Raw genomic sequence first — 25,114 nt, forward strand, 5'->3', positions numbered from 1 at the left:
CGTAAGCAATCACAAATTGGAATTGCAAATGCGTTAAATCTTTGATACTTTCGATTACCAGGTAGTTTAAAGAAAGGAATTGGATGATGTGCCTTAGATAAGACATTCACAGCAAAATGAGTAAATAGAGAGTTTAATGTAAGGCAGTTCTTGTTTATGTCAAGAAGGTCGTGCATAAAGTACAGTAGTTTGCTGTATATTTTCCTTTCCTATTTTCATAAAACTGCACAGGCTATGTGAGCATCATCTTCACAGTGCCAAGATATTTTTATATGTTTGTTGTTAAATTTATAATATGCTAGAACTCTGACTGCAGCTTTTGCAACTTATTTAGATCTAAACAATAAATCGCCACAGCAACTAAAAGCAGGTGTCTCTGTCTTTCTGTCAGTCACAATATCTTGCATGTCGACCATCAAGCTGATTATTTTAAGCGACGTCGTTAACGCGACGTAAACAATTACGTCATAGCACTTTCAAACATTGATGAATACAATGAAGAGGGAAGTTGGGCTTCTAATATATTTTGTCACTTTGGCACTGACGAAAACTATTGTCGATCCAGACGTCAGAATCCTGTCTGAGTATATTGGCAACCTCATGAACAGGACACTAGGCGTGGAGACAATACAGGTAAGAGATAAGAATGTTACTTTTGTCTCGACGATATATTATCTCTCTGCATAGGTTCTAGCCTCAAAGAAACCTGCTAATTAACAATTATCATGGTGTACGTAACTCCAATACCTCTATTTGCTGTTCAGAATGAAGTCAATCATCTTCATTTTCAACGAGAATTCATAAATGGGTCCAAAGTTGCAGACATGGTAAATTATGCTGCTGATTAAAGAAAATTTGTAATCAGTCAAAGAATTAATAGAACGTTATTAAACATAGACATAATTGACTCTTGGATATAAATAAACCAAGACACCAAGATCACTAGATATAAACCCACCAAGATACTCATCAAATTAAAGGACAATTGCATTGTTTCTATCTTTGACATATCACAGCTCTCAGAGACAATCTCGAAATCAGTCCGTTCACACATCGACGCTGTTCGCAAATTGAGAAAGATGGTGGAAGACCATCTGAGCGAAGTGAATGCGCGATGGACAGCGTGTTGTCAGTATGATGAAAGTGATGTAAAACCGGACAAAAACTACAAAGCAAAAGTAAATATAAATTGGATGATAGAATGAAAGATGTGTTAATTCCAACTCGATTCTTTATGACAATTAATTATAATTAAAGCTGACTTTACAATGTGTATTGATTCATTTACTCGTCTGCGCTAACGTTAATTTAACGGATAATACGGCCGGATTCAGTATACTACAAATTATGGATCTTTTAAATGTGGTTTATTGTCGTGGCCCATTTTGAGCCAGGCTTGTTATTTTCACTCCGATTTAGGTCGATCTGAATGAAGTGTGTGGAATTGTCGCCCCGAATGCACCTGGCGATCTCGAACCGTTGTCAAATGCGGTCTTGGATGTGATGAGGGAAAATCGAGTGAATGTTCCAGAAATTAAGTGGCAATACGTCGCCACAGTGCAGGGGTATATGGCCATATACCCGGCTCACAAAACACCATCTTGCGCTTTCATCGACCCAAGATACAGGTTGCACAAATAGTATTACTAGATGAAGCATACACAACATTTTGAAAAAGTAAAAAAAAACTTTGTAAACATTTGTCTTAAAATTTTTGTTTGTTAAGCCTTTGTTTCTGCATAAATGGAAAGAAAAAGTGACGAACGTGCATTTTGAAAGCTGCCATATGACGATTTACACGAACACGTTTTTACCGGTTAACACTTTTACTTGCAGGCCCTGGTTTATCGAAACGGCAAGTTCAGTTCGAAAGAACGTTTTAATATTGCTGGATATCTCAGGATCAATGAACAAGAAATACAACAGCGTTCCGCTCATCAATATTTCACTTGAGGCCGTTTCGATTATTTTGGAAACGTTGAATCCTGACGACAAGGTAATAAAGTTTTCATTTAAAGGTTTCAACCTTTTACCTTTTCTATGTAAATAACGATGAGCAGAATTTTTTAGTGAGTAGTTTTTATTATTCGTTACCCATATCGATTGTTAGAAGAACGGCGAGTCTAATGCTTATAATCGGATTATTACACTATATATCTCCTTAATCCGGAATTCTGACGAACATTTGAATTTGGTCATAAGCGTCTGAAGTTGCACCACCGATCACGCTGTTTGTTTACAATCATAGTTCAAGTAATGCGAAATGATTTATCGGCTGTTCAACTGCAACATCTCGCCTCGAGCATATTAATTTTGAATTATTTCAATATTTGTCTGATGACGACAGATGTTACTGCGAATAGATGACGTAACATGGTCGGCTAAGAGATTCTAGAAATTTCTGTAAAACGTTGTAGTTTCTTACTTGTCATAGTTTGATACACAAACTACTCGATTAAGTTTTGAAGACTTTTTTAATCACAACACAATGTGGCCCGAATACATAAGTTACTATGACAGAATGCTGTTTGTGTGTGTATGTGATGAAATTATTTCTAGCCTTAGATTGCCAAGACTGTGTGGCGTTGGCGACTATCCATCGAGATAACGTTACAGGGCTGTTTATGTCGTAATAAGTGTGAAGTCGTTTGTATGTTTGGTAATGCCAGAAATGTCAGCGAAAATGTGATAAAATCTCGATTTTCTCTTCTCTTTTGTTTCCCGCAAAAACAACCGGTAGTAGAACAAACCCTTGCCTTTGGCGGAATTTGTCTGCAAGTTTATTTTGGTAACAGCTAAAAACTTTCCAGTATAACTGTCAGGAATGTATAGTAACCTTGTTACAGCTATATCTCAAAGAGAGTCAAAGGTTACGCCATGTAAAGTAATTGGCGGTCACGGCTGTTAGATGTCTAAGGCTTCAAACACCTTTCTAGTCTTGAAATCAAATAAAGAAATTTGTGTTAACTTATTTTTACTGATCATGTTCCATAAACTCATACAATACAGTTTTTGGTTTTGTAAATGTATAACGTTACCCATATAGGCCGTGATTACAAGATACAAACAGACGAAGTGTTTTGTGGTCCTTAAAACTGTTTTGTCTATAGTATTTTTACTGATTTGTTGTTTAAATCAAAATATATATTATATTACTACCAAATACAAACAGACGAACTCATGCAATTTCCCAGATTCGTGCTAAATTTGTTTTCATTTTACACGAGATTTGTCTCCTTAATGTAAGGTGCATCTTTTTATCTTTTCCTTGAAACAAAGTTTACAGTTAGACCAAACAAAAACGTTTTATATTTTTTTTAAATAAAATGAGTTCGGTCAATTTGCAAAAGTAACGTCTAACAGAATTAACGGTTATACGACCAGCAAGCGGAAACGACTATTTGTTTTAAAGTTACGTAACCCTCATCGATAGAATCCTCGTCTCGCATATCGATTGAGATTAAATTTCGTTTTACAGTTCTTCTTTGATTCTATTAAAAGCTCTGTTTATTTAAGGCTTTACAGCAATTATATGATTTGTTTCATATCTCAGCTTGGGGTAATAGCATTCAACAATCGCCCTCATCGACCGACAGGTTGCTTTGAGAAAAACATGGCTTTGGCGACCGAGACAAATTTAAGCAACCTGAAAGCAGAATTCCTGCAGCACCTAATCCCCACAGGTAAGAAGCAATAAAGGAACAAACTATTTTACACGGTTTGGCAAACAGCAGATGCCCCTCACCTGCTGTCGTCACGTTATTGGTATTTGGCTCAACTTGTTTTTAACAAAGACTTCTACCTATAAATACGTGTAGTCTATTTTTACGATAGCTGTTCTTGTTTTTCTGTAGGCGAATCTGTTTATGCCGTGGGCTTTGAGAATGCTTTCCAGCTGCTAGAGTTGAGCATTGCGAAATCCAATAACTCGCACGCAGGTGAATTTATGAGACTGTGTACACCATAAGTCAGAAAGCTGCAGATGTCTGGGTTTTTATTCGGTTTAAATTATTGTTGTTTTAATCAACTTATGTATCAATTTCCGCGACCGAAATGGATTTGTCAAATATTTTCAGCTTTTCTAGATTACTTTTTTGACATCGGCAAACGTTAATAGGGCAATAAGCTCCTCTTAATAAGCAACGAAGCATTGAAAATGTCTTTATGCTGTTCCAGAGGACTGGAAAATCATTCTGATTACCGACGGGAGGCCTAAAGAGACAAATAGGATTACAGATGTCTATTCTGTCATAAAAGAAGGAAATCGTAGAATAGGAAACAGAGCAAGCATTTACGTGTATGGACTCGGACGAAACGGTATAGAAAAAAGTTTTTTTTTGCAATTTTTAACGCCTCACAATGCCTTAGTTTTCCTCACCGGTTACGTGTTGGTATACAGCAAACATGTCAATACTCCAGGCAATTGCTTCTCAGAGCTTCAGCAGGACAAGTGCAACATCTTCGCCCCCTCCGCAAGGTAGACACCTTTCTTCATAGGTGAAATTGTTCATGACAGATTTAAAATCACGCCGTCTGTGTAAGCGTTCTTCGTTTTCAAACGAAGCGTCATTTATTTTTACAGGATTTGCCTACCACGTTGAAGAGCAAAGCTTTCTACCTAACTACATAAGCTCACTGAATGAGTATTACGTCAGAACCAGTGACGACATCACGCCCACTTTTTCCGTTCCTTACAGCGACGGTGGCGGTTTAGGTTGGTTGTAATAACTCATGCTCACGTCATCCGTTTATCTTTATTTTGACTGTTTTGACTAGGGTGTGATTTTCGAGTTAATTTTAAATCTCTAAGAAAAAAAGAAAATTTTCGTAATTTATGGACACATTTTTCGACTGTTGACGGTTTACGAATGGCTAAACGCGCAAATTAAAAAATCTGCTCCCGCGAGACATCTAACGACCAACTTAGTATCCTAAATATTTCCAGGATTGATATTTACTGTTGGACTCCCCATATTGCGACCTGACAACGCTTTGTATGCTGTCACTGCGGTGGACATTTCCGTTGCAGATTTCTTTCAAAATTCGCTCTTTTTTGACAGCAACGGTGCTTCTTATTTCTTTATCATAGGTAAGCAGACAATTGTACTGTGTATAGTACTGTTTACTGGCTATTTAATGTACTGATGGTGTCATTCTGAAACCTATTGCTGATATTTTTTTGTTTTAACGCATGCGTATGCCCACTATCGAGCAAACAATGTATTCATTGTTTTGTCATAGACGGTACCGGTCGAGTGATGAGCCATCCTCTTTTACCACAACCAGCTGATCACAGCGACGTCCCAAATTTTGTCCAGATCGATCAGCTCGAACGTCACAATGGGTTCGATGAGATCATGAACTCGATGACGTCCGGTGGCAGGGGCCAGAAAGGTTTAAAGATAAAAAAAACTCTTCCAATCGGTTACGCCGTGCAGGAAGTTGATGTGAGTATAAAAAGCTTTCATTTTGTATCGAAATGCTTAATGAATGCAATACTAAACGACGTTACAAATGTATTGAAATATTTTTTGTAACTAAGCTGCGTTTTGTATAGTGCATAGGAAGGCCACTAATTTCCAGTCAAATTAATTTGACACGATTGATTTCTTTGAGTGGCCCTTGCAACGACGCTAAATAGCAGCTTAAAACGTGAAATGATTTCAACATTATCAGTTATTTTATTGAACAAAGTTCCAGACAGGCAACAGTAAAGAACAGCATGAACTTAAAGTGAAAAATTCAATTTTCTTCTGGGTGTAACAAATTTTCATATATCTTTATACAGGTTGAAGTCACTTATTTTTGGCGACCGATCGCAGCCGCCGTCAATTTTTCGCTTTGTTTCGTGTTGGAGACGAATAGATTCAACGTCACTTTAAATCCTCAGGATGCGACCTTTCCTGGAAAACCGAGAACTAGCTTCCGTTATCACCGACTGGATTTGGGTTCAAATGAAGATACCTGCCGTCACTTCTACAAGGTATGCGAGCCGATGGTCTACAAGCTCCGTAATTTAATTAGCATTTCGTAGGTATGCTGCAATGAACCATTACACGATACCCCTATGATGACGTAGTTCCCTCCGCTAAGGAGATCAGATTTCTGTTATCGGTTTTGTCTTTTGCAAATTTTTGTGCAGTTTGCGTAGACGTTGCCTAAATATCCCTACAAGGAAGTTTAACCTGTCTATATCTCGTGCAATTTTTTTTTGTAAAACTTTGCTTGTAATTATGCTGACTAAATGTTCTTTCAATTCGGTTGTCAGTCAAATTTGTTGCAGAAGTTTCATTCTTTTTTCTTTCCTTCCAGAAATCCACCAAATCTCAATCCCTTGTGTTGTTTGCACCTCGCTCGTTCGTGTCTCCGTTTAGGTACGTCCCCGAACAAGAGACCACCTCGACAGTTACGTCATACTTCAACATGTTTGAACAAGTAATGAAAGCGACTTCAACAAGTCAAGTCACGGATATTCTTCGTTCCCATCAGAGTACAGCAGGTTTGCATAATTTTGCAGAGTTCATTGCGACTATTCCACAATTTCGTTACGCAGAACAATCTTGGGTGCTCTCTGTCACCTTCTTAACGAATAGCTGCGTGTTGTTGTCCAGAAGCCACACAAATGTGGTTTTCTGTTAAGGCGGTACTTTCATGTAGTATCAATGTTTTTTGGAAGTTCTAGTTTCCGTGCGAATAGAAAGGTGAAAAATTTAAATAATTGCACTTCTAAATGAAATCATGTAGTAGAAAATTCTAGCCGTCTTTCCGTCTATCATAGGTATCTACGTTTATTACCTATAATGCGTCATTAACGTATTCCGTTCAAACATCTCTTGTTGTTTGAAAATTCAGAATAAAAGTAAACATTTTGCTCATTATTACCCATTCGAATATTTTGTAACACAAGTAGCGTTTGTTGGCAGATTTATTTGTTGATGGAGTAGTGTCTGACGTCATGTGGACGTCATTGGTCGACAGGTTGTGGGTGAACAACACAGACGATCACATCGCCCAGCGCTTCATCGCTACCAGGACAGGCGTCGATCGCCTTTATCCCGGCACAACTATAGACGGAGAATTCGACGCCACACAGAGAATTTGGTTAGTTTAAAATCCACCCGAACCCTACATCATAAACGTGGGAGATTGTGACGTTTTTTTTACGCAATTATTTTTGCTCAGGTATGAGTTGGCTGTGGCTAATCCCGACAGCTGTGTTACATCGCCACCCTATCAAGACGCAAGTGGTCTTGGAAACGTCGTGAGCATGAGCCAGGCTATAAAAGCGCCTACCACTGACGATGTGAGAAATAGCGAAACATGCTTAAAAAAATTTAATAACTTGTGATTGGAATGTAGTTTAGCAGCAAACAAATTATTTTCCAGAAATCTACCATTCCGACTGTGCTTGGAGTTATGGGTGTCGACTTTTCTCTCGATTTTCTGTTCGCCAAAGTTCGGGAGATTTATCCAAATTGCTGGAGCAAGTAAGAGGCCAATTTCTGTGTTACTTTGTAGTAATCTTCGCCCCTCATTAACTCTGTGGCTTAAGCAGAGACAACGGATGGAGTTGCATGTTGGTTGACAATCGCGGGAATATTATTCTTCACAAAGATTATTCAAATAAAGGAGTTTTAGAAGTTAAGCACATTGCTGGTATGTAAAGCTTAAAGACTCATACAATTCAAAAAATTTAGATCACCACTGGAATTACTTATTAGAATTTTACAAATACTTAACGTGTAACTAATGAGTAGTTTAAAGAAACAGATTTTAGTAACTATATATCTTTAAGGCAATAAACAACTTATTGGAGTTCTGAAAAATCGCAAAATGGCGGCTCAAAGACGTTGCCTGGATTTAGATAAAAAAGTTTACCGAGTATCTTACGAAATAAAACCTAACTCCTATCTCAACGAAACTTATTCTGGGTGAGCAATACCGACAAAGGTTTCCATACTGTATTTGCATTGTTTTCAGATAGTATAGCAATGTTCTGTAATTTGCTGTAATTTTGCTTATTTCTAGCAATGTCGATATCTGCACCCAATATTTCATGGCGCCTGTGCCTCACACCAACATATTCTTCGTGGCGCGGCCAGAACCTGGTTATTGCGTGGACTCTGGGTGTCCGCCATCAAATCAAGTAAGTTGGATACAAAGCCGTACTGAGACAACGTCACGCTTGGTCAACTGCAACCATTTTGTTTCAGACTTGCTTGAACAACGCTGGGTCGTCGTCGGATGGAGCGTGGGACTGCCCGTGTACTCAGCCTATTGAAATTGATAACTGTGCAAATGCTATCGATGTAAGCAGTGCTAGCAGATACGCATGCTGACATGTAACATGACTCTGCTAATTAATTGAATGGCTTACTCAGGAAATTTAATTGCGTAACATGGAGTTTTAACTAGAGTATTTTCTACGAATTTCGTAAAATGTGACATGTGTAGAGTTCTACATGGTTGTATGTGATACATGACATGTATATTTGTTACTTTAGTTGGATGACGGCGTTGTGCCGTGTTATCCGGACCGACAAAAAATATCTTCAAACGACGATGACTGCATACCCGAGCATCTTAATTCTTGCTTTAATCGCAATTGCAAACAAGCGGTAAGTCCGCCAATTTCGAGTCGGAGTTCCAACATGGGCATGGGCTTGAACCCAACCCACAAAATAAGAAAACCAAACCAACGGAATTTCAAAACCCAACCCACGGAATGCCAGAACCAAATGTACTGAACAAACCATATAAATAACGAAATGCTTTAATTCTTATTACTGCTGAAAGTACGTCACAAAGGATACTAAGCAAAGATTTACTTTCCAACAAAATTTTCCGCCTATACCCTTATAGACGTCTCAGAATTACCCTGGGACTTTTTTCTCTTCGGTGGCGCCACCTCTCGGGGTGAGTAAAATCGTCAGATAAAAGAATGAGAATCCCAGTAAAGCGGCGTCAAACAATTTTACATTCGTTGGTTGGATTTTGAAACTCTGTGGGTTGTGTCAAGTTCTAACATTCGTGCATTGGGTTTTCGTATTCTGTTGGTTGGGTTTATAAATTGTGTGAGTTGGGTACTGACATTCAATGGGTTGGGTTTTGAAATTGTTTTGGTTGGTTTGTGACATTCCGCGGGTTGGATATAATGCCAGCTAAGCTGCCGATACCGATTTCTACCCCAACGCCGTTACGTTTGGCAACGATGAAGCTTTCAGAGTAATTTCCATTTTTTAAGCTTCAAAACGCAATTTTTGTGGCAAACCTTTTTTCTACACTGTCAGGTAAACGGATCAGCTTGTACTGCAATGGTCGGATGTTCCTGGTGTGAACGTGACAGAAGCTCTACTCTACTTACCACCCCTTATTGTTCGATTTCCGAAGAATGTTATAATGGAGAAGAAGGCCAACGACTGCCTGGATACGGTGAAGTATTTTCCGTATAATAACAATCTCACTTTGAATAACTTTCCAGAAGCACATCAAACTGAAATGTATTACCATGTATTTGCATCGCTAGTCAAGCAAATTAGTCACAATGTCTTCCGTTTGTTTCACGCAGAGGCGAGTGCTGTATGTCCGGTTTCCGTCAATGCCATCGACACCGTGCACTTAGTTCTTATCCTGGTTTTCGGCTGCATCGTTCTAATAATTTTGCTATCCGCAATCATCTGCCTTGTCAAGAGGCGTCAGCGGAGAAATAAGGAGAAAGAAATGAGCATCGACGAAGGTATAAGATCTACTTCATTGACAACGACAAAACCTTACGACGTTACAATAAAGTCAATAAAAGTCATTGCTGACTTTTGTTTGTACTTCATTTTTCTCGTTTTCGTAGAAGGTCAAAGCACCACTTCCCCGTTTGGTCCCCTTTCTTCGCCATCTAGCGATGGAGTTGAGTCACCAACTTCCCTTAAAAACAAAGGAAACCTCAGTCCTCGCAAGCACTCACGAGCGCCTCAAGTGGTAAGCTATTGCGTCGGGTGTTAATAAGGCTTTGCTTAATTTTCAAATAACTTTAAGCTTATTTATGTAACTCCAGATCATATCTGTGGTGGACAAAGATGGATCTGAGATTTTGAAGAAGCCTGTGGTACTGGTTCAAGGGGGAGTGACGTATGGTGCTCCGGCTCCGGGCGTATCGGCCACTGATCTCCAAAGAGCGAAGAAAAGGGCTAACTCCACTCCCTTAATAGGAAGAGCGTTTAGAAAAGGTATGGGAAATCACTATGCGAGATGTTTGAAGGAATGGAATTAAAAAATTAATCACATTAAGGAAACGATGGACTAAAGATTTCTTCAACTGTTCGTTTAAATTGTACTAATTTCAATTATTGACATTTACTAATGGCAATGAGAAGTTATTCAATCCTGCGAAGATAAAGTTACCGATTTGGTGCGTTTATACCGGAAGTTTCGTGATTGTTAATAGTTTTTTTTTGCATTATTACTTATACTTATCGATTTTCCATATATATATTATTATTATTATTATATAAATATATATACATTTTCATTTTTGAAAAAGATCGAAAGCTTGGCGATACCAGCAGCACCAGCAGCAACAACGAGTCAGGCATCCACAGCGGTGAAGAAAATGGGAAAAGTTGCCAAAGCTCTGGAATAAGCGACAGCTCCAACAATCTTTCGACGCCTTTCACAAGGTCGAGACAGCGGAGATCTCGTAGCGAGGATATCCGTCGTCTGCCGCTCGAAATAAGAAGGCTCCAGCAGCACCAGAGTCCTATCAAACGTGCCCACCCTGTCTCAAAACGGCCGAACCAGGTACTTGACAAGATGGACGGGACTTCCCCGAAGAAAGATAACTTTATCCATTTTGACTTTCCGGATTCCAGTTTGGATTACGTACCCATGCGCAGCGCGTCGCATTCGAACATTGCTGATGACGCCACAGTAACAAAACCTTCCATACACTTACCACCGGAAGGCAGACGGCGGTCAGCTGACGACATTTTGAAACCTATTTCGCCTGTTGTTAAAGCAACATTTTCTCCCGCACTTGATTTAACGTCAACTAATTATAGCAAGTCCCACTTGCATGGAGCACACACCCAAACGCACTTACGCGGTCCACATTTGGAAGGTGACGGAGAGTCGTCTAGGACTAACTATGCTAATATATTTCACGGTATGTCATCGTATGAAAATCATTCGCCTTCCGTTCCACAATCATCATCCAGTAACTTAGGGCAGGCCAAAAAGGAAAAGCAGTTTCAGATTTACGTCTGACGTTTCTTGTTGTCAGTTAATTTGACATTCTTCGAGTCGCTGTATGCAACTTATTTGCATTTTGTGAAACCATTTTACATATATGCAACAACTCTTTCGAAACACTATTACTCAAGTTTCATATTTTGTTAGTAATTTTTGCATTTTTATTGCGTTTGTCGTTACCCGGGTTTAATTATAAGCCTACCAATCGTTTTGCGTCGTTTACCTTGCACTCTATATTATATATTTCCTTAAGGGATTTAACCTATGCCAAAGTGATGCACTCTTTTCGCAACCAAATGAGATGTTGCCTATCGTCTACAAGGTTTTAAAATGTTTTTGTTTAGAGAGATTATGTGTTTGTTATTAAACTCAGGCGAAGTAACTTCCAACATATTTTACTGCTTTAGTTCTAACTATATGTCCTCATTCTGGACGATAATAATTTAAAGAAATTTCTCGGCAGCAGCTTCATTGAGTCAAGTGTGGCACTTGCCTTGGGAAATTCCTTGCATTTCTAGCACAAAAGGTTTTTAGTGCGAAGCCACATTTAACATACGCAAACGGCAACGTACTTCGTATTCCCCTGCCACGAGCCTTTCCACGATAGCTTTTAATTGGTTCTTCGCTTGTTTTGTTACATGATACTTTGCAGTTTGTACCTGGCTCGTTTATTACTCCTGTTAGAGCAGACTACAGCTTTTCAGTTTGTTATAAGTTGAGTGCAGCGCATGATTGTCATTATTATTATTATTATTATTACTTTAACAGTTGGCTTCTACTGTTTTTATCTTTTAGTTTTTATTTATCTTTGGCTATGATTATGTGTATTCTTTTCTATGCCACAGACAGATGATGCCCGCTTCGGGTGAAATATATTTCTCGTTTTAAAATCTGCTGATTCTGGTTTTTAATTTTATATTTTACTCCACACTTTGTTGTAGATCAGGGGTCTTCAACCTTTTTTGTGAAATCACCCACTTTTCAGAGTTCTGGGTCAAAACCGCCCTTTTGATTATTTTTCTACGAATGTATTTGCTTCTTGCGATATACAATATGCTTTAAAATTATAACAAAAAAGAAAGAACAATCAGAAACAATCACATTTTATTCAGATAACAGCATGTTCGAGCTAATGCGACCCTTGTGCCTGGTGTTTTTTTGCAAGACTAGTAAACGCTGGTTGCAAGCTAGAAAGCTTAAGTCGTATTCCATTTCCCCCAGTGTTGTTCATATCGAGACGTAATACTTCACTAAAACCTTGCTGGACAATATATGTCGTAGGAAAAGCCAATAATAATAATTTGACTTTCTTCCACAGTTCAGGAAACGATCACTGCACATGACCCAAAAATCTGCCCATCCATGTGTGTTAAAAATGACACGGGCTTCTTCGTCACTTTGCATGTCTAAAAAAAGTTCTTGTATGGTCGGATCGTATTCGCTTTCCGGCATGCTGGTTGCAAACGGTTCTATAATCCGTGGGAAAATTTCTAGCTCAAGAAAATCTTTAAATCGAACGCGCACGTCTTGTCGAACAGCTGTCATGTGTTCAACGTAAATGAGCAAGTGGTTGTCAGTAACATCTTCGACAGTCGGGAAAAGTAACTGAAGTTCCTTCTGTTCAGAGTCTGCTGATAAAGCTGCAGTTTGTTAATTAGGCCACATATAATGGTTTTGCATTGAATCAACGTAACATTTTTCCCTTGCAGTTTATTTGTTGCACTGTTAACTTTCTCAACAAATCTGCCAAACAACTGGTATCTTGCCGGCATGAAATCATATCTTTAGCAAGAGTAGATTCTTTTCCGAGAAATTCCACCACACTGTCATGAAGTTCGCTGTACCGTACAAGAGATTCGCCCTTTGACAACCAACAAACTTCCGTATGAAGGAGGAGACAATCAAATTCTTCATCATTTTCTTTGCATAGCTGCCAAAACAATCGACTATTCTTAGCGTTTGCTTTTATTTTATTAATTGCTTTGAGAGCAACATTAAAAGATTCTTGTAGAAGTAAACTAAAACGTTTTGCTACCAAATGTTGACGGTGTATCACACAATGAATAGTAAAAAGATGAGGGACTTTCTGCCGAAGTAAAGATAAAAATCCGCAATACCTGCCTACCATTGATGGGGCACCGTCGGTAGCGCATGCTGACATATTCACCACAGGGATAGATTTGTCTTGCAAGTACGCTATTAAAGTTTGTCATATTGTTTGACCTTTACTATCTGTTTCCACATACTTGCACAATAAAAGCTTCTCCATAATTTTCCATGCGCTATATATCTGACATAATCCATAAGAAGTGCATTATTGTCTGATGTTGTCGTTTCATCCAATTGTACGCTGAAAGAAGTTTTTCGAAGCACTTCGCAAAGTTGTTCTTCAGTGTTCTCGTTCATTTCATCAATTCTTCGTTTTACGGTAGTAGGCTTATCACTCAGCGGAACAGCTTGAACTATTGGTGCAGGATTTCGCTCCATAACGGTAGAAATTATTTCTTTAACAGCAGGCACCACCAATCTTTCTCCCGCAGTAAATGGTAGACCTTCTTTTGCAATTAATCAAGATACCTTGTAGGAAGCAATCAAACCTTTGACATTTTGGCACGTTTTTTGGGCAAAAACATTTCTAATGGAACTTCAAGCTTCAATCGTTTTCAAAGCCTGAAAAAAATCCATTGATTTGTTTGCTTTTTCCGGATGAGTTTTGTGTAAGTGATCTTGCAACCTGGACGGCTTCATTGCCTCATTTGTGAGAGTTTTCTTATATAAGAGACACATGGGAAGTAGCGTATTTGATAAAAATGGCACAAATTCAAATTTAATATATTCCACAAGATATGAACGGCACTTAATCTTATTTTGTTTGCTATTGGAAACCATTACCTTTCTTAATGAAATCACAGATAATAAAATATAATATCAACCTAACATTTAAGTCAAATTACTGCTCTGGTTTCAGAATAGTGCTCAACAATGCATAAACCTGAATGAATAGGTGGGCACCGCTAACGACATAGTTAAAACCGTCGCTATGACGACGTTCAGCCGATGCTGTGCACTCAGGTAGAGTTGATAATGTATATTTGCCTTATTTCAGAATCATTCAAGCTAACGTTTCCTATTTTTCGGTATTTACTGCTTGTTCTGTGGACTTGTAGTTGAGAACTTTAGGTCAACTTCAGACCTATTTCTTCCCTTAAAAATTCTTGAATACGCCCCTGAATCACTCATCAATTTTGAAACCGATTAATCAATCTGGAAATCTGATTGATTTCACTTTTAATGCTTTTCATTATTACTTCAGACAAACACGAGAAATTACAACAATATTACTGTGCATAGGAAAGAATTTTAAGAACCCAGTTGCCATCAAAGCGCATCTTTCTACATTACAAGATCATTACATTACAGTACATTACAAAAGACTGTTCTTAGAGCTGTTACGATCTATCTCTTCATTTATACTCGCTCACGTTTTCCCTCTGAAATCATGGCATGCAACGGTACATGCAGGTTAGGTTTTAATTCTAACAAGCTGATCTTTAATGAAAGCAAATAAGTGTCAAACAACAGTGTTTGTTTTGAAAATGAAAATTCGATTATTATGGTGTCAATCGTGCAGATATACATAATTCCCAATTAAGTTGTCAATCACGATGGTTTTTTTTTAATTCGGTGAGTTTGTGATAATATTATGAATTAATGTAATATAAGATTGTGTACGACATAGAATTCTCGTCTATCGAATCAGCGAAGCATAACACTGCGTGACGTAATCGATTGCTTTGTGTTTACTGTGTGTGCATTTTGATTTATTCAGTCTCTTCTTGTTATTACGATCAACGCCGCAACATGTAGGTCTTTATGCTGTAGTTGCTGTACCAATGTTTTATCTTGATGTATTCGTTCAAAGAAGCTTCAATATAATCAGAATATAAAGTTGTCGAGGTGTACAATTAATTCTAAGATTAAGAAAAACGAAACAACGACCTTGAGGCTCATTTACTTCGAGGACAATAAACTATTCAACAGACAAACTTTTTAATTGAAGTGGTCGCCCTTACAGGCTAAAGAACGATAAACAACCATTTCATTACAATTTCGTAATGCAATGTAGATAACATGTTTACAAAATAGCATGGCAATTCATTAGGTTATCTTAGCACAATGAGTTCAAAAGTGCAAGGTAGATAACATGTTTCCGGAACAGGTTGTCAATCAACTATTCTTCGATTGGATAACAATTGTGTCGTGAACTGAGAATGAACTTGTGGCAAGTATGATGTTATGCAATAATAGATCGGTAGATATCAGACACATAATTATAACATCACAACTTGGAAGACAATGGAAATCGCGTCTTTCGCCCCTTTAAAAATAAAATCGCCCCCCCCCCCAACGTCACAAGTTGTCACAATTGCCCCCTTGATAGACAATATCGCCCCCTTTCAATAACCCTGTTGTAGATGATGAGTTAATTTTATGTTATAAGATATCTGTAAATGAGACATTTTACGTAAGGGAAGGTCCCTTGCACATTACAAAATGTGTGTAGATCTGAAAACTGAGAGCGGTAGACTTTAGGAAATCTTGAGAGCTTTTTCAAAGAACAAAAATAAGTAGGCTACTACATAAACAAGAAAAGGCCTACTAGCCAATAAAATCTCCTTCAAAGCTATGAAAACATACAAATAAACCTACGTTGATACTGAATACGGTGCAGTTGGATAGGTGCTAATACATCGATTTAGCGAAATTTGGAATATAGCCTAGCCCGCTGGTTAAACTATAGCCTAGGCCCTAGGGTACTAAAGACAACGACGGGCCACGGTGTTGCCTACCACCCCGGGCCCACGCGTTATTGCGTGAGCATAGGCCTAGTTTGTTTTATACGGGTTTAGTTGTAAATATTATCTTGACTGTTTACGCTGATCGCTGGCAGGCCGGGTCTAGACTGCAGAGTACCAGCATAAAGACCGATATGGCAGCAAATCTGACTTTTTTGGCTGAAACGGTATTGCAAACTGGGAGAAGAGCTCTCTTGCTAAAAAAACGAAGTCACTACTTTTCTTCTCCGTTTTCTAGCTAAAAATGGTCGTACTTTGCCTCCCACAAACGCCGGACGTGCTAGGACCACGAGCTGTCATGCGCCCCGGCTGCTTCCTTGCACACTAGAATTTTGATTCTGCGCCCTCGAGATCTCGGCGAAATCTACTAAACTCTGCAGCCAGGCACTGGAATGCTTAGAGCTGATTATGATTTGACTATTAGGCTTTCACTTTTCACATTGGCCATATGCAGACCTACCATAGTGGAAAGTGTGGCAACTGTACGTTTGAGATTTGTCAGCGTGTACGCCAAACTATTTTATCTTTATACCAAATATTATTCAGTTCCTTGCTCGTCATTATGCATTCACGCCAAAATTTGCGTCTTTGCAAGGACATTTTTCACCAAAAACTGAATAAAATGCTAGCTTTCCATACAGAGATGTGGGTCTATTCCTGCTCTACTTGGTTGTAGTTTTGCCATAGCCTATTTGAAATTATTTTGTTAAATTTAGTGCAACCTTTATGTTTTTGCTCACTGTAATCTGTGCAAGCTGTAGAATCAATTTTCTGTTACTGTATAATCACGACTTATCTCAAGTGGCTCAATTTTAGGCAAGAGTTGATGGTGGTGCAAGACTACAAGGGAGGAAAAGTGATTTTTCTGCTTGCATTAAAGCACTTGCTGAGTGACCAGATGTTGTTGACCAGACTGCAGAGTTTGGCGTGAGCACACGCTTTATTGTTTTTATAAGCGTCATTAGTTCATGTTTTTGCACTTGATAATTGGGACAGAACTTCTGCGCACTTAATTTTTCGTCAAAAAGAGATTGAATCAGTCAACTTCTGTGTAATTGCGCTAATATGTATGCACTTAAAGTGTGTCTGGGCATTTTTGTGTACTTGCGCTTGCACTTCATTTTTGGTTGGTTGGTTGGTGCACGCAAGATCTTGCTGAAAACAGCCATACTCTGCAGATTGGTGATTTATGCTAATTGAGATTATTTTTTCCAAACATTTTTCATGTTTGTGTAGGTCTATTTTGAACACCTTTGCTATGCTGAGTCAAGTGAAAAATGGTTTATGCTCGGCCACGATAATTAATTTTTATGTTTTCCGTTCACTAAGAAGCGGGTATCGTTTAAAACCCGGCTGCATGAAATCAGGAGTTTTGGAAGTAAACAAAACAGGTATCAGGAGTAAATGCCCACGTATTTATAACAAAAATATTTTATTTTTCTTGTTAAAGTTTCAGTGGAAATGAACAAAACATCGAGTTTATTTGACAAATATTCATACTGGGTGTCATCGTGTCATGCCAGCTTAAGAATGTATTACATTGTATTTGCAGGTGAGCAAAAGTATCAGGAGCAGGTAGCTGATGCCATGCTACACAAAAGAAAATCGCCGCTGCAAGGATTTGAAAGGGTGCATGTAACTCTTAAAACCAAAGGAAACGATAAGCTATTGCCTAATGAACCATTCTATGGAAGGAATGATTTGCCCACATATGGAAGCTACAAAAAGTATGGTTGTCGTGATAGTGTATTGTCGGCTGTTTTTCTTTAACTATAGGTGTATTCAAGGTATATAAGGCACAGTTGCGTTGTTTTTTTCATAAAGTGATGGAAAAAAGTTAGTAAGCTGTGCGTTGTACTTGGTCTAATAAGTGCATCATGGGTTCAATGTTTGGTTGAAGCAAATTTTTTCCAGTTACAAAAAGATTATCTGCATTCTTTTTGACTAATCATGAGAATTAAAATCACGTTTTAGCATTTCTCAACCAGGCCATTATGTTTGCATTTTTGCTGAATTTAGTTATGCACACGAAGCCGAACGCATGCGAAGGGAAAATAGAGACAAAAAACTCTTTTGGAAGACAATGGATCATTGGTTAAAAGTACAGAAAGGTAATTATAACTTTTGTGGTGTCTACTCTAAAAAAAATTAATAGAAAAAGTAAAAATTATCTTCTTTTCTGCACAGCGGATCCTAATTTTATTGACATCGGAATGAAACTTCCTTCTCAAAAATTGCAAGATCATGAGGTCAAAGCCATAAAACGAGAAATCAAAAAGATTTTACTAGATCCACAAAGAGAAAAGGCAGCAAGGAAAAGAAATTGTAAGAACAAAGCACAATGTGAAATTTTATCATATTAAACCCGAGAAATTTTTATGAGGCCAAATTAAAGGGTTTTATATGAAAAAGGCAAATTTTTGATCAAATGCACATTTAATTTTTATAGTTTCTCATAATAAGCCAATGCATATTTCAGTGAACGTTGACATCGACCAATTTCTTGAAGACTGGGAGGGCAGTCCAGATGAAGCTAGGGATGTTTTTAATGTTGCACACCATTACAATATTTACCGTGATTTATTTGGTCATGGGCATTTTTATCCTGTTGTACCCATGAACATTGCTTTTCCTGGCAAAGATGAGCTTCTCAATCCAGTGTATTATGGAAATGAAATTTCGCCATCAGAGGTTTGATTGTACAACAGAAAACGTTATTGAAACATTTCCCTTTGATTTAGATGTTCTCAGTCACAGTAATTTAATGCATTGGGTTTAATTGGCAATCTTAACTCTCTCGAGTGACATTGCAGGCAGCCAGTACACCAGAGGTAAGTTTTGTAAGCAAGCCCGATAACCTGTGGAGTTTGATTGTAACTAATCCAGATGAACATCTTGAAGATAATGACAAAGAATATCTACATTGGTTTGTGTGAGTGACAGTTATGATCGCATTCATAAACTATTGAATACAATATTTGTTAGGACTAATCTATGTAAAATTCTGTAGTAAATTGTCCATATACATAATGACTTTACCCTAAAAATATTTAGTAATGCTGGGGTTGTTTGTGTTGTAGGGCTAACATTAAAGGTAACGACTTGCTGACAGGAGAACAATTAATTGATTATTTACCACCTTTTCCCGCAAGAGGAACTGGGTACCACCGGATGGTGTTCTTGCTCTTTCAACAAACACGTGTGCTTGATTTTTCAAGCGAAAGACGGAATTTGCCATGGTAATAAACTTAGTTGCACAGCAAAATAATAATTTCAGCAAGTTTAAATTTGTTTGTTTTGCTGTAGCTGCTTACTCAGAAACCGAACTTTCAAAACAAAAAATTTCTACAAAAAGTTTCAAGTGGATTTGATACCTGCATCGGTAAGATTTTTCCAAACAAAATGGGACGAATCGGTTCAGAAAACTTTTCACAAAACCTTTGGTAAGTAACTAATGATGAACTTAAAAATTATATTTTAGTAGTGCCAATTTATTAAAACTAAATATCAAATTTGTACTATTTCAGATATGCCAGAACCAGTTTATGATTTTATACCTAAAGAAATAGAAAGATTGGGTCAGTTGAAAACTTTTCCTCATAGAAAAACTTTAACTTGGCTGAAAAAGTTTATGCCTAAAGAACCTATCTACCCTGGCGGTGGTGCATTTACATGAACTGATTCAGCATTTTTGAACATTTTTAAATTTCAGACGTGAATTTAGCTGCATGTTAACTGCATGCTGCATTGTAGTGGAGACTTTTGCATTTGTTTTTGTATTTCCAATACAATTATTCTAAGTAATTAGTACTATATCTGTTTTTATTTCATTTCGCAGCATACATAGTGAAGAACCATTCAAAAACTCAAAGATATATTAAAGCAGTTTTAGTTCACCAGTAACTTTATCAATTAAATCAGATGGACCAGGCCCAATACCTAAAACTGTTTTTGTACCGCAGTCAATCTGTGTTCTTCCTGCATCCATAATTAACGCAGCGTTTAAACCAAGTTTGTTTGCTTTTGTGAACAATTGTAGAAGTGTCTCTTCATTTGGGCACTGCAATGCGACCTTCTGTTGTCCGCACAAATCCCACATACGCAAGTCTTTCTTATTATTTTTTTCAATGCTCCTGTAAGCATTCACGGCAGCATGAGCACACTGTGCTGCAATCTTTCCTTTTGTCATTGGCAAGTCCTTTCGAACAACAAGAACAAGTTTATGTGACAACTTATTACCCATTTTGGTGCTGCTTAGAGCTGATATGATGACGGTGGTGTTTTGTGGCATAAAAGTCTTACTTCCCAACAAATCCCGAAAGCACTTGTATGATAAACAAAACATTGCATGAACTCTCAGGAAAGAGATGTGCTGACTGCTGGTCAATTTGTATGCACAAGACTTAGTAGTGCCCAACCTCTTATAAAAATTCAATACTGGTTTATGACAAAAACTTCACCTGTTACCAACAAAATATCACTTGGTATTAAGGGATACTGGTCTCTATTTACTGATCATACTACTCAGTCAAAGTATTTTATAGATTTCAGATTAACTAGTAAAGTAAATTTAAGGCATGAAGTTTTATGTTTGACATTGAAACAAAACTGTCCACCCTCTAGGCTTGGAGAAATTTAAACTTATATATATATATTTAATATTCATATTTAACATTATGAATAAATTCATAAAAGACATCACTTTTTATTTAATATGTACACAAGATGTGTTGTTTAATAATAGATGAAAGATGTTTAATATGTATCTGTCACCAACCATGCAAAACTGCACCTGAGAGCAATATTTTGTGGTAACTTTTTAACTGGTTTAGTTAAATTATCTTAATAGGTTTATCACAGCTTGTTATCAAAATAAAAGAACTTTTTCAATGGTGTGGAAATGGATATTTTGGATGGGTGCAATTCCAAGGAAACCATGTTGGTCTATAAATGTATGAAAGGCAAAATATCTCACCATAAGAAGGCAGGGAAAACTGTCATTGTGGCAATTATGTTTAAAAAGTCTTTTTTAAATTGTTTAATGTCACTTTGTTTAACAGCTATAGCAGTTTTAAATGACCAGTAACAACATTAACTTTATCTTCAGGGCCAGGTCCAACACCAAGCACAGTTCGTGATCCGGCACTAATTTGAGTCCTACCAGCATCTTGAATGACTGTTGCTGTTAGGCCAATAGCTTTTGCATGAGTAAACAATGCAAGCAGTTCTGCTTCATCTTGGCATTTCACCACTACTTTGGGCTGGCCGTTATATTCATAGCGTCGAAGCAGCATCTTGTTTTGTTTGCTCAGTTTTTTATAAGCGCCAACAGCAGCATGTGCACACTGGGCAGCTACCTTGCCTTTGCCCATTTTAAGGTCCTGGCGGACCACTATTACCATCTTATACTGTTCATTAGAATCACCGCAGTTGCCATCAGTTAAGTCATCTTCATCACAACTATCATCTTCTTCAGTCGGTGATGAAATATCGTCTTCCTTTTCATTTTTATCGGATCCACGTAAACACCAACCAAGAAATACGCCACATGACATACTGGCAACAACAGTTATTATTAAATTTCCAGATAAAGGTATTTCATCAAAATTAAACATCATAAAATTGACGATCATAAAATATCAGACTAAGATATCCTGTGGATTTATCACATTACCTAAAATATACATGTGTCCTCTTTTATTTTTGCACAACTACAGTACTACGCCTAGTCTTATGTTAGAAGACAGCTCTGACAAAATGTAGTGTTTGCTACATAAAAATAAACAGCAAATTCCGAGAACTACAAATACAAAAAGTTGTTAAAAAAGGGTAAAATCTTGGAACTACCCTAGATAAAAAAAATGGTCAAAAAAGTAAGCAATCACAATTTTGTGAAATGTTGTGATTGTGACAATATACAGGCTCATATTGGTTGTGGCACACTGCTTAAATATTATATACTGTATCTTTCCCCTTCCAAAGTAGACATAACACTAATAGCCAAGGTGCATTCCACACAGCCCAGACTGCAGAGTATGTCACCTGCACACTGGAGATTTTTTGATGAAAAACAGCCTGCAAGACGGCTCACCACTTCACCAGGTTGTTTCACATTTCGCCAACTGGTAGCTATTTTTGTCGTTTACCGGTGATGTAGATGAAAGTAGAACCTTAGTGCTTTCATGCATACATATAGTACATAACACAAAATAGGAAGTAGCGAAATATTTATTAAATAGACATTTTGCCTTTCGGTTTGGATTGCTCTTTGCTATTAAGTAAACGATGTAAGTTTTTAAGTAAATGATGTAGGATATCTGGTCACTTTGTTCGCAAGCACACCATTTTGCACACCATGTATCGTTGCTGCACACTGGCTCACCGCGGCGATTGTCTTTGCACACTGGAGATCTATTCTGCAGTCTGCCACACAGCCACGAGAGTTACACTGAAGATCTTAAGCGTGACCTACCGTAAAGCGGTGTAAACTCGTTTTAACTTCGACATGACACATTTTTGCGACAATTATGGCAACTGCAAATTCACTTTGCTCTTCAGTTTTTCTCTTGTTTAGACAAAAAAGGGCAACATTTTCTTTTTTTTAAAATCGTAGTTTTTGGCGTATTCGAATTGTACACCTAAGCGACCTTTGCTGTATTTCTTTGCAATCGCATGGAACGCACCCTGGCGTAATAGGCCTTAATACTATTTTTGTTTAAAAATCTACTAGTTCTTAAAAACTGTGCAGTAGCGGAAATAGCTGCATTACCTACCGACATTTCCAGCTTGCGATATAGCCTAGATAACTTTAGTCTAGGCCCCAGTGCCCAGAGGCTATTTTCTCTGGGACACTAGAATAAATACGGTAAATCTAATTCATTTCGCCAAACCAAACTTCCGCGTTAGCTAACAGTTAGACTAAGCTAATACAACAGGATCGTTTGCAAACCAAGGTGAGTACAAATATCGGGCAACTTCGCTTGTTTGCTGGCACAGTCAGATCAAAACGTCACACGTTGTTTTGACATGCGCACTCTGGCTTTAAGGTCACACCGATGAGTGACAAGAGTCAAGAATCCAACACATTGACTGCCAAAACTAAACTCACAAATTTTCAAAACCCAGCCCACAGAAATCTCTGAACGCAACCTACGGAATTTCACAACCCAATCAACGATTTTTTAAGCCCAATCCACGGAATCTCTAAACCCAACTCATGAAATGTCAGAACCCAATTTACAGAATTTTAAAATCCTATTAACCGACGGAAATTTTCGAAACCAACTCGCGAAATTTCAAAAACCGAACAACGAAATTTCAGAATCTAACCCACTGAATTTCAGAACTTAACCCAAAACACTTCATTGTCCTCTACTAACTACAGCAGTAATTTTTATGTGAGCTGAAGTTGATGGTGTTAACAAATTTTGCTCATCGCCCTCACTTTTAATATTGAGCCTCTCCAAAAGACTGGAGGCTGCTTTGTTAGAAGCGATGCCTCGAGACCCACAAAGAAGAGAGCGATAAAACTCTCACTCACACTCGGAATTCCGCTGGCACGACAGATGTTGGTGCGATGCTTTAAGGTCACGTAAGAGCCTCTTCATATGTAGGAGGGCGCGTTACAAAAGTCTTGGCAGGTCTGGTTCGGGTTTGTTGAATCAAATGTCCTGGTACGGACTGATTGGTAATAAGGCTAAACTCATTTCAGACGAACTGCCTAAAGTTTAATTGCTTGGCTGGGGTGCTGGAAACTGACGTCACGAATTCACAAGCAAGGATAAGCGAGAGGGTCGATATTGTAGGACTACCAAATGTGCTCTTTTAGGAGAATTTGTCCTCATTTCTAAAGAAAAATGAATTGTCCTCCGAGGACACTGAAAAATGCCCAAATGTCCTCCTTTTTTTGCATTTTGCGCTTTCTTGCTTATATTTTCAACAGAATTATATGTTTTTGTGACTTTTCGGCATGAGGCCTAAGTCAAGTCAAATGACTTTTCAGCTACAGCATGAGGTCTAATCATAATTCTTATCATTGTTTTAATATAGACAAACATAAAATCTAAATAAAGCTAAGCAATAATGCCAAAGAGGAACACTGTGTTTTCTGATGAACTGCGGCAGAAGTATCCTTGTTTCAGAAAAAAACATAATGATTTTGAAGCTGAATGCATTAGTTGTGCATATGCGTATAATTATCCAAAAACATGTGATAAATTCTTTAAACGTAAAACTTTATTTGCATTGTACTTGCTGGAGAAATTGTCCACTTTTTTGGCAATGAAAATATGGTAGGCCTACGATATTGGAACCGTGAGAATTCCCCAAGCTCTCTATCGATTGTTGTCAGCATCAATATTCTCAAACACCAAGTTGAGGTTTGTTTTTGCCCTCTAACGTTCAGAGATAAAAGTACCTTGGTCTTTTGCGCTGGAGCCTGGAGAGAAGGTCCGGTTTGTTGTTGGTTGCCCGAGAATCCAGATAGTCTTCTGTATATTCTACGTCCGTTTGGATGTAGTTGCAAATTTAGTCAACCCGATGGTAGACCAGCGTATAGACTAGGCCTAGGGAAATGGAACAAAGGCAACGACAAGGTAACACCTTGCCCGGTGACCACCGCAAGCAGAAGTTGGGAGACGCGAGACTCATGGATTTTTTTTGGATTTTGGATTTTTCTCATGGAGAAAAATGGAAAATATTTGATGTTTGTGGGTGACTTACTCGAATTTTCATCCTCGGCATTTTGCTACAGTATTGGTAGACGAAGGTAGGCCTAGTTGTTGCGTCGCTTTATTAAAGATGGTTTTCTTGCTGCTAAATCTCCCGGGTGGAGGCTTTTGTTATCAGATTTAGCTGTCTTGCATAAAGAAATTGTCCATGATTCAACACGTGGAGCTATCTGACCCAATCTCCAATTAGGCTATATACGTTTAAATTCAAGAACATATCTTAGTGTGAAAACTTACAATGTCGCTCATTTTCTGTCTTAGGTTTAACGCTTTATGCTAGTTAACGTG

The 25,114-nt window shown here is 38.0% G+C and overlaps 4 protein-coding genes across 6 annotated transcripts in view; 2 read left to right on the forward strand and 2 right to left on the reverse strand.

Annotated features, from left to right (window-relative positions):
* On the forward strand, positions 1-12,131 carry LOC143459507 (VWFA and cache domain-containing protein 1-like). 3 transcript variants are annotated; one of them, XR_013117763.1, is made up of 28 exons: positions 1-633; positions 765-827; positions 1,017-1,178; positions 1,420-1,628; positions 1,837-1,996; positions 3,554-3,683; positions 3,855-3,938; positions 4,177-4,317; positions 4,400-4,477; positions 4,583-4,714; positions 4,946-5,089; positions 5,242-5,447; positions 5,789-5,983; positions 6,313-6,499; positions 6,924-7,101; positions 7,183-7,303; positions 7,387-7,487; positions 7,553-7,656; positions 7,796-7,931; positions 8,029-8,146; positions 8,214-8,309; positions 8,505-8,618; positions 9,291-9,432; positions 9,569-9,736; positions 9,845-9,972; positions 10,049-10,220; positions 10,283-10,402; positions 10,535-10,662. XR_013117763.1 is itself a non-coding variant. In XM_076956702.1 (27 exons), the coding sequence occupies exons 1-27, from the start codon at positions 487-489 to the stop codon at positions 11,254-11,256; spliced, it is 4,338 nt and encodes a 1,445-aa protein (XP_076812817.1). In that variant the 5' UTR covers positions 3-486; the 3' UTR covers positions 11,257-12,131. The 3 variants fall into 3 exon arrangements, 2 of the variants coding, with proteins under 2 accessions (XP_076812817.1, XP_076812826.1); XM_076956702.1 differs by lacking the exon at positions 10,283-10,402 and having other exon boundaries at positions 3-633; positions 10,535-12,131; XM_076956711.1 differs by lacking the exon at positions 10,283-10,402 and having other exon boundaries at positions 3-633; positions 7,556-7,656; positions 10,535-12,131.
* LOC143459565 (small ribosomal subunit protein eS26-like) overlaps positions 3,495-25,114 on the reverse strand; it is an 85,489-nt gene continuing 63,869 nt past the window's right edge. The window contains exon 5 of the mRNA XM_076956796.1: positions 3,495-3,504. The gene's annotated coding sequence lies outside the window, so the exon portion shown is untranslated. The remainder of the gene's footprint in view (positions 3,505-25,114) is intronic.
* LOC143459740 (large ribosomal subunit protein mL38-like) lies at positions 15,848-19,901 on the forward strand. Its single transcript, XM_076957002.1, has 10 exons — positions 15,848-17,024; positions 17,334-17,488; positions 17,650-17,824; positions 18,117-18,208; positions 18,285-18,422; positions 18,577-18,788; positions 18,911-19,029; positions 19,178-19,336; positions 19,404-19,540; positions 19,625-19,901. The coding sequence occupies exons 1-10, from the start codon at positions 16,924-16,926 to the stop codon at positions 19,771-19,773; spliced, it is 1,437 nt and encodes a 478-aa protein (XP_076813117.1). The 5' UTR covers positions 15,848-16,923; the 3' UTR covers positions 19,774-19,901.
* Positions 19,906-22,359, reverse strand: LOC143449007 (uncharacterized). The gene is made up of 3 exons (XM_076949027.1): positions 21,159-22,359; positions 21,073-21,091; positions 19,906-20,553 (listed from the first exon to the last, which is right to left on the reverse strand). The coding sequence occupies exons 1-3, from the start codon at positions 21,728-21,730 to the stop codon at positions 19,975-19,977; spliced, it is 1,170 nt and encodes a 389-aa protein (XP_076805142.1). The 5' UTR covers positions 21,731-22,359; the 3' UTR covers positions 19,906-19,974.

Source organism: Clavelina lepadiformis, chromosome 1, assembly GCF_947623445.1.
Source record: "Clavelina lepadiformis chromosome 1, kaClaLepa1.1, whole genome shotgun sequence".
Taxonomy (NCBI): domain Eukaryota; kingdom Metazoa; phylum Chordata; class Ascidiacea; order Aplousobranchia; family Clavelinidae; genus Clavelina; species Clavelina lepadiformis.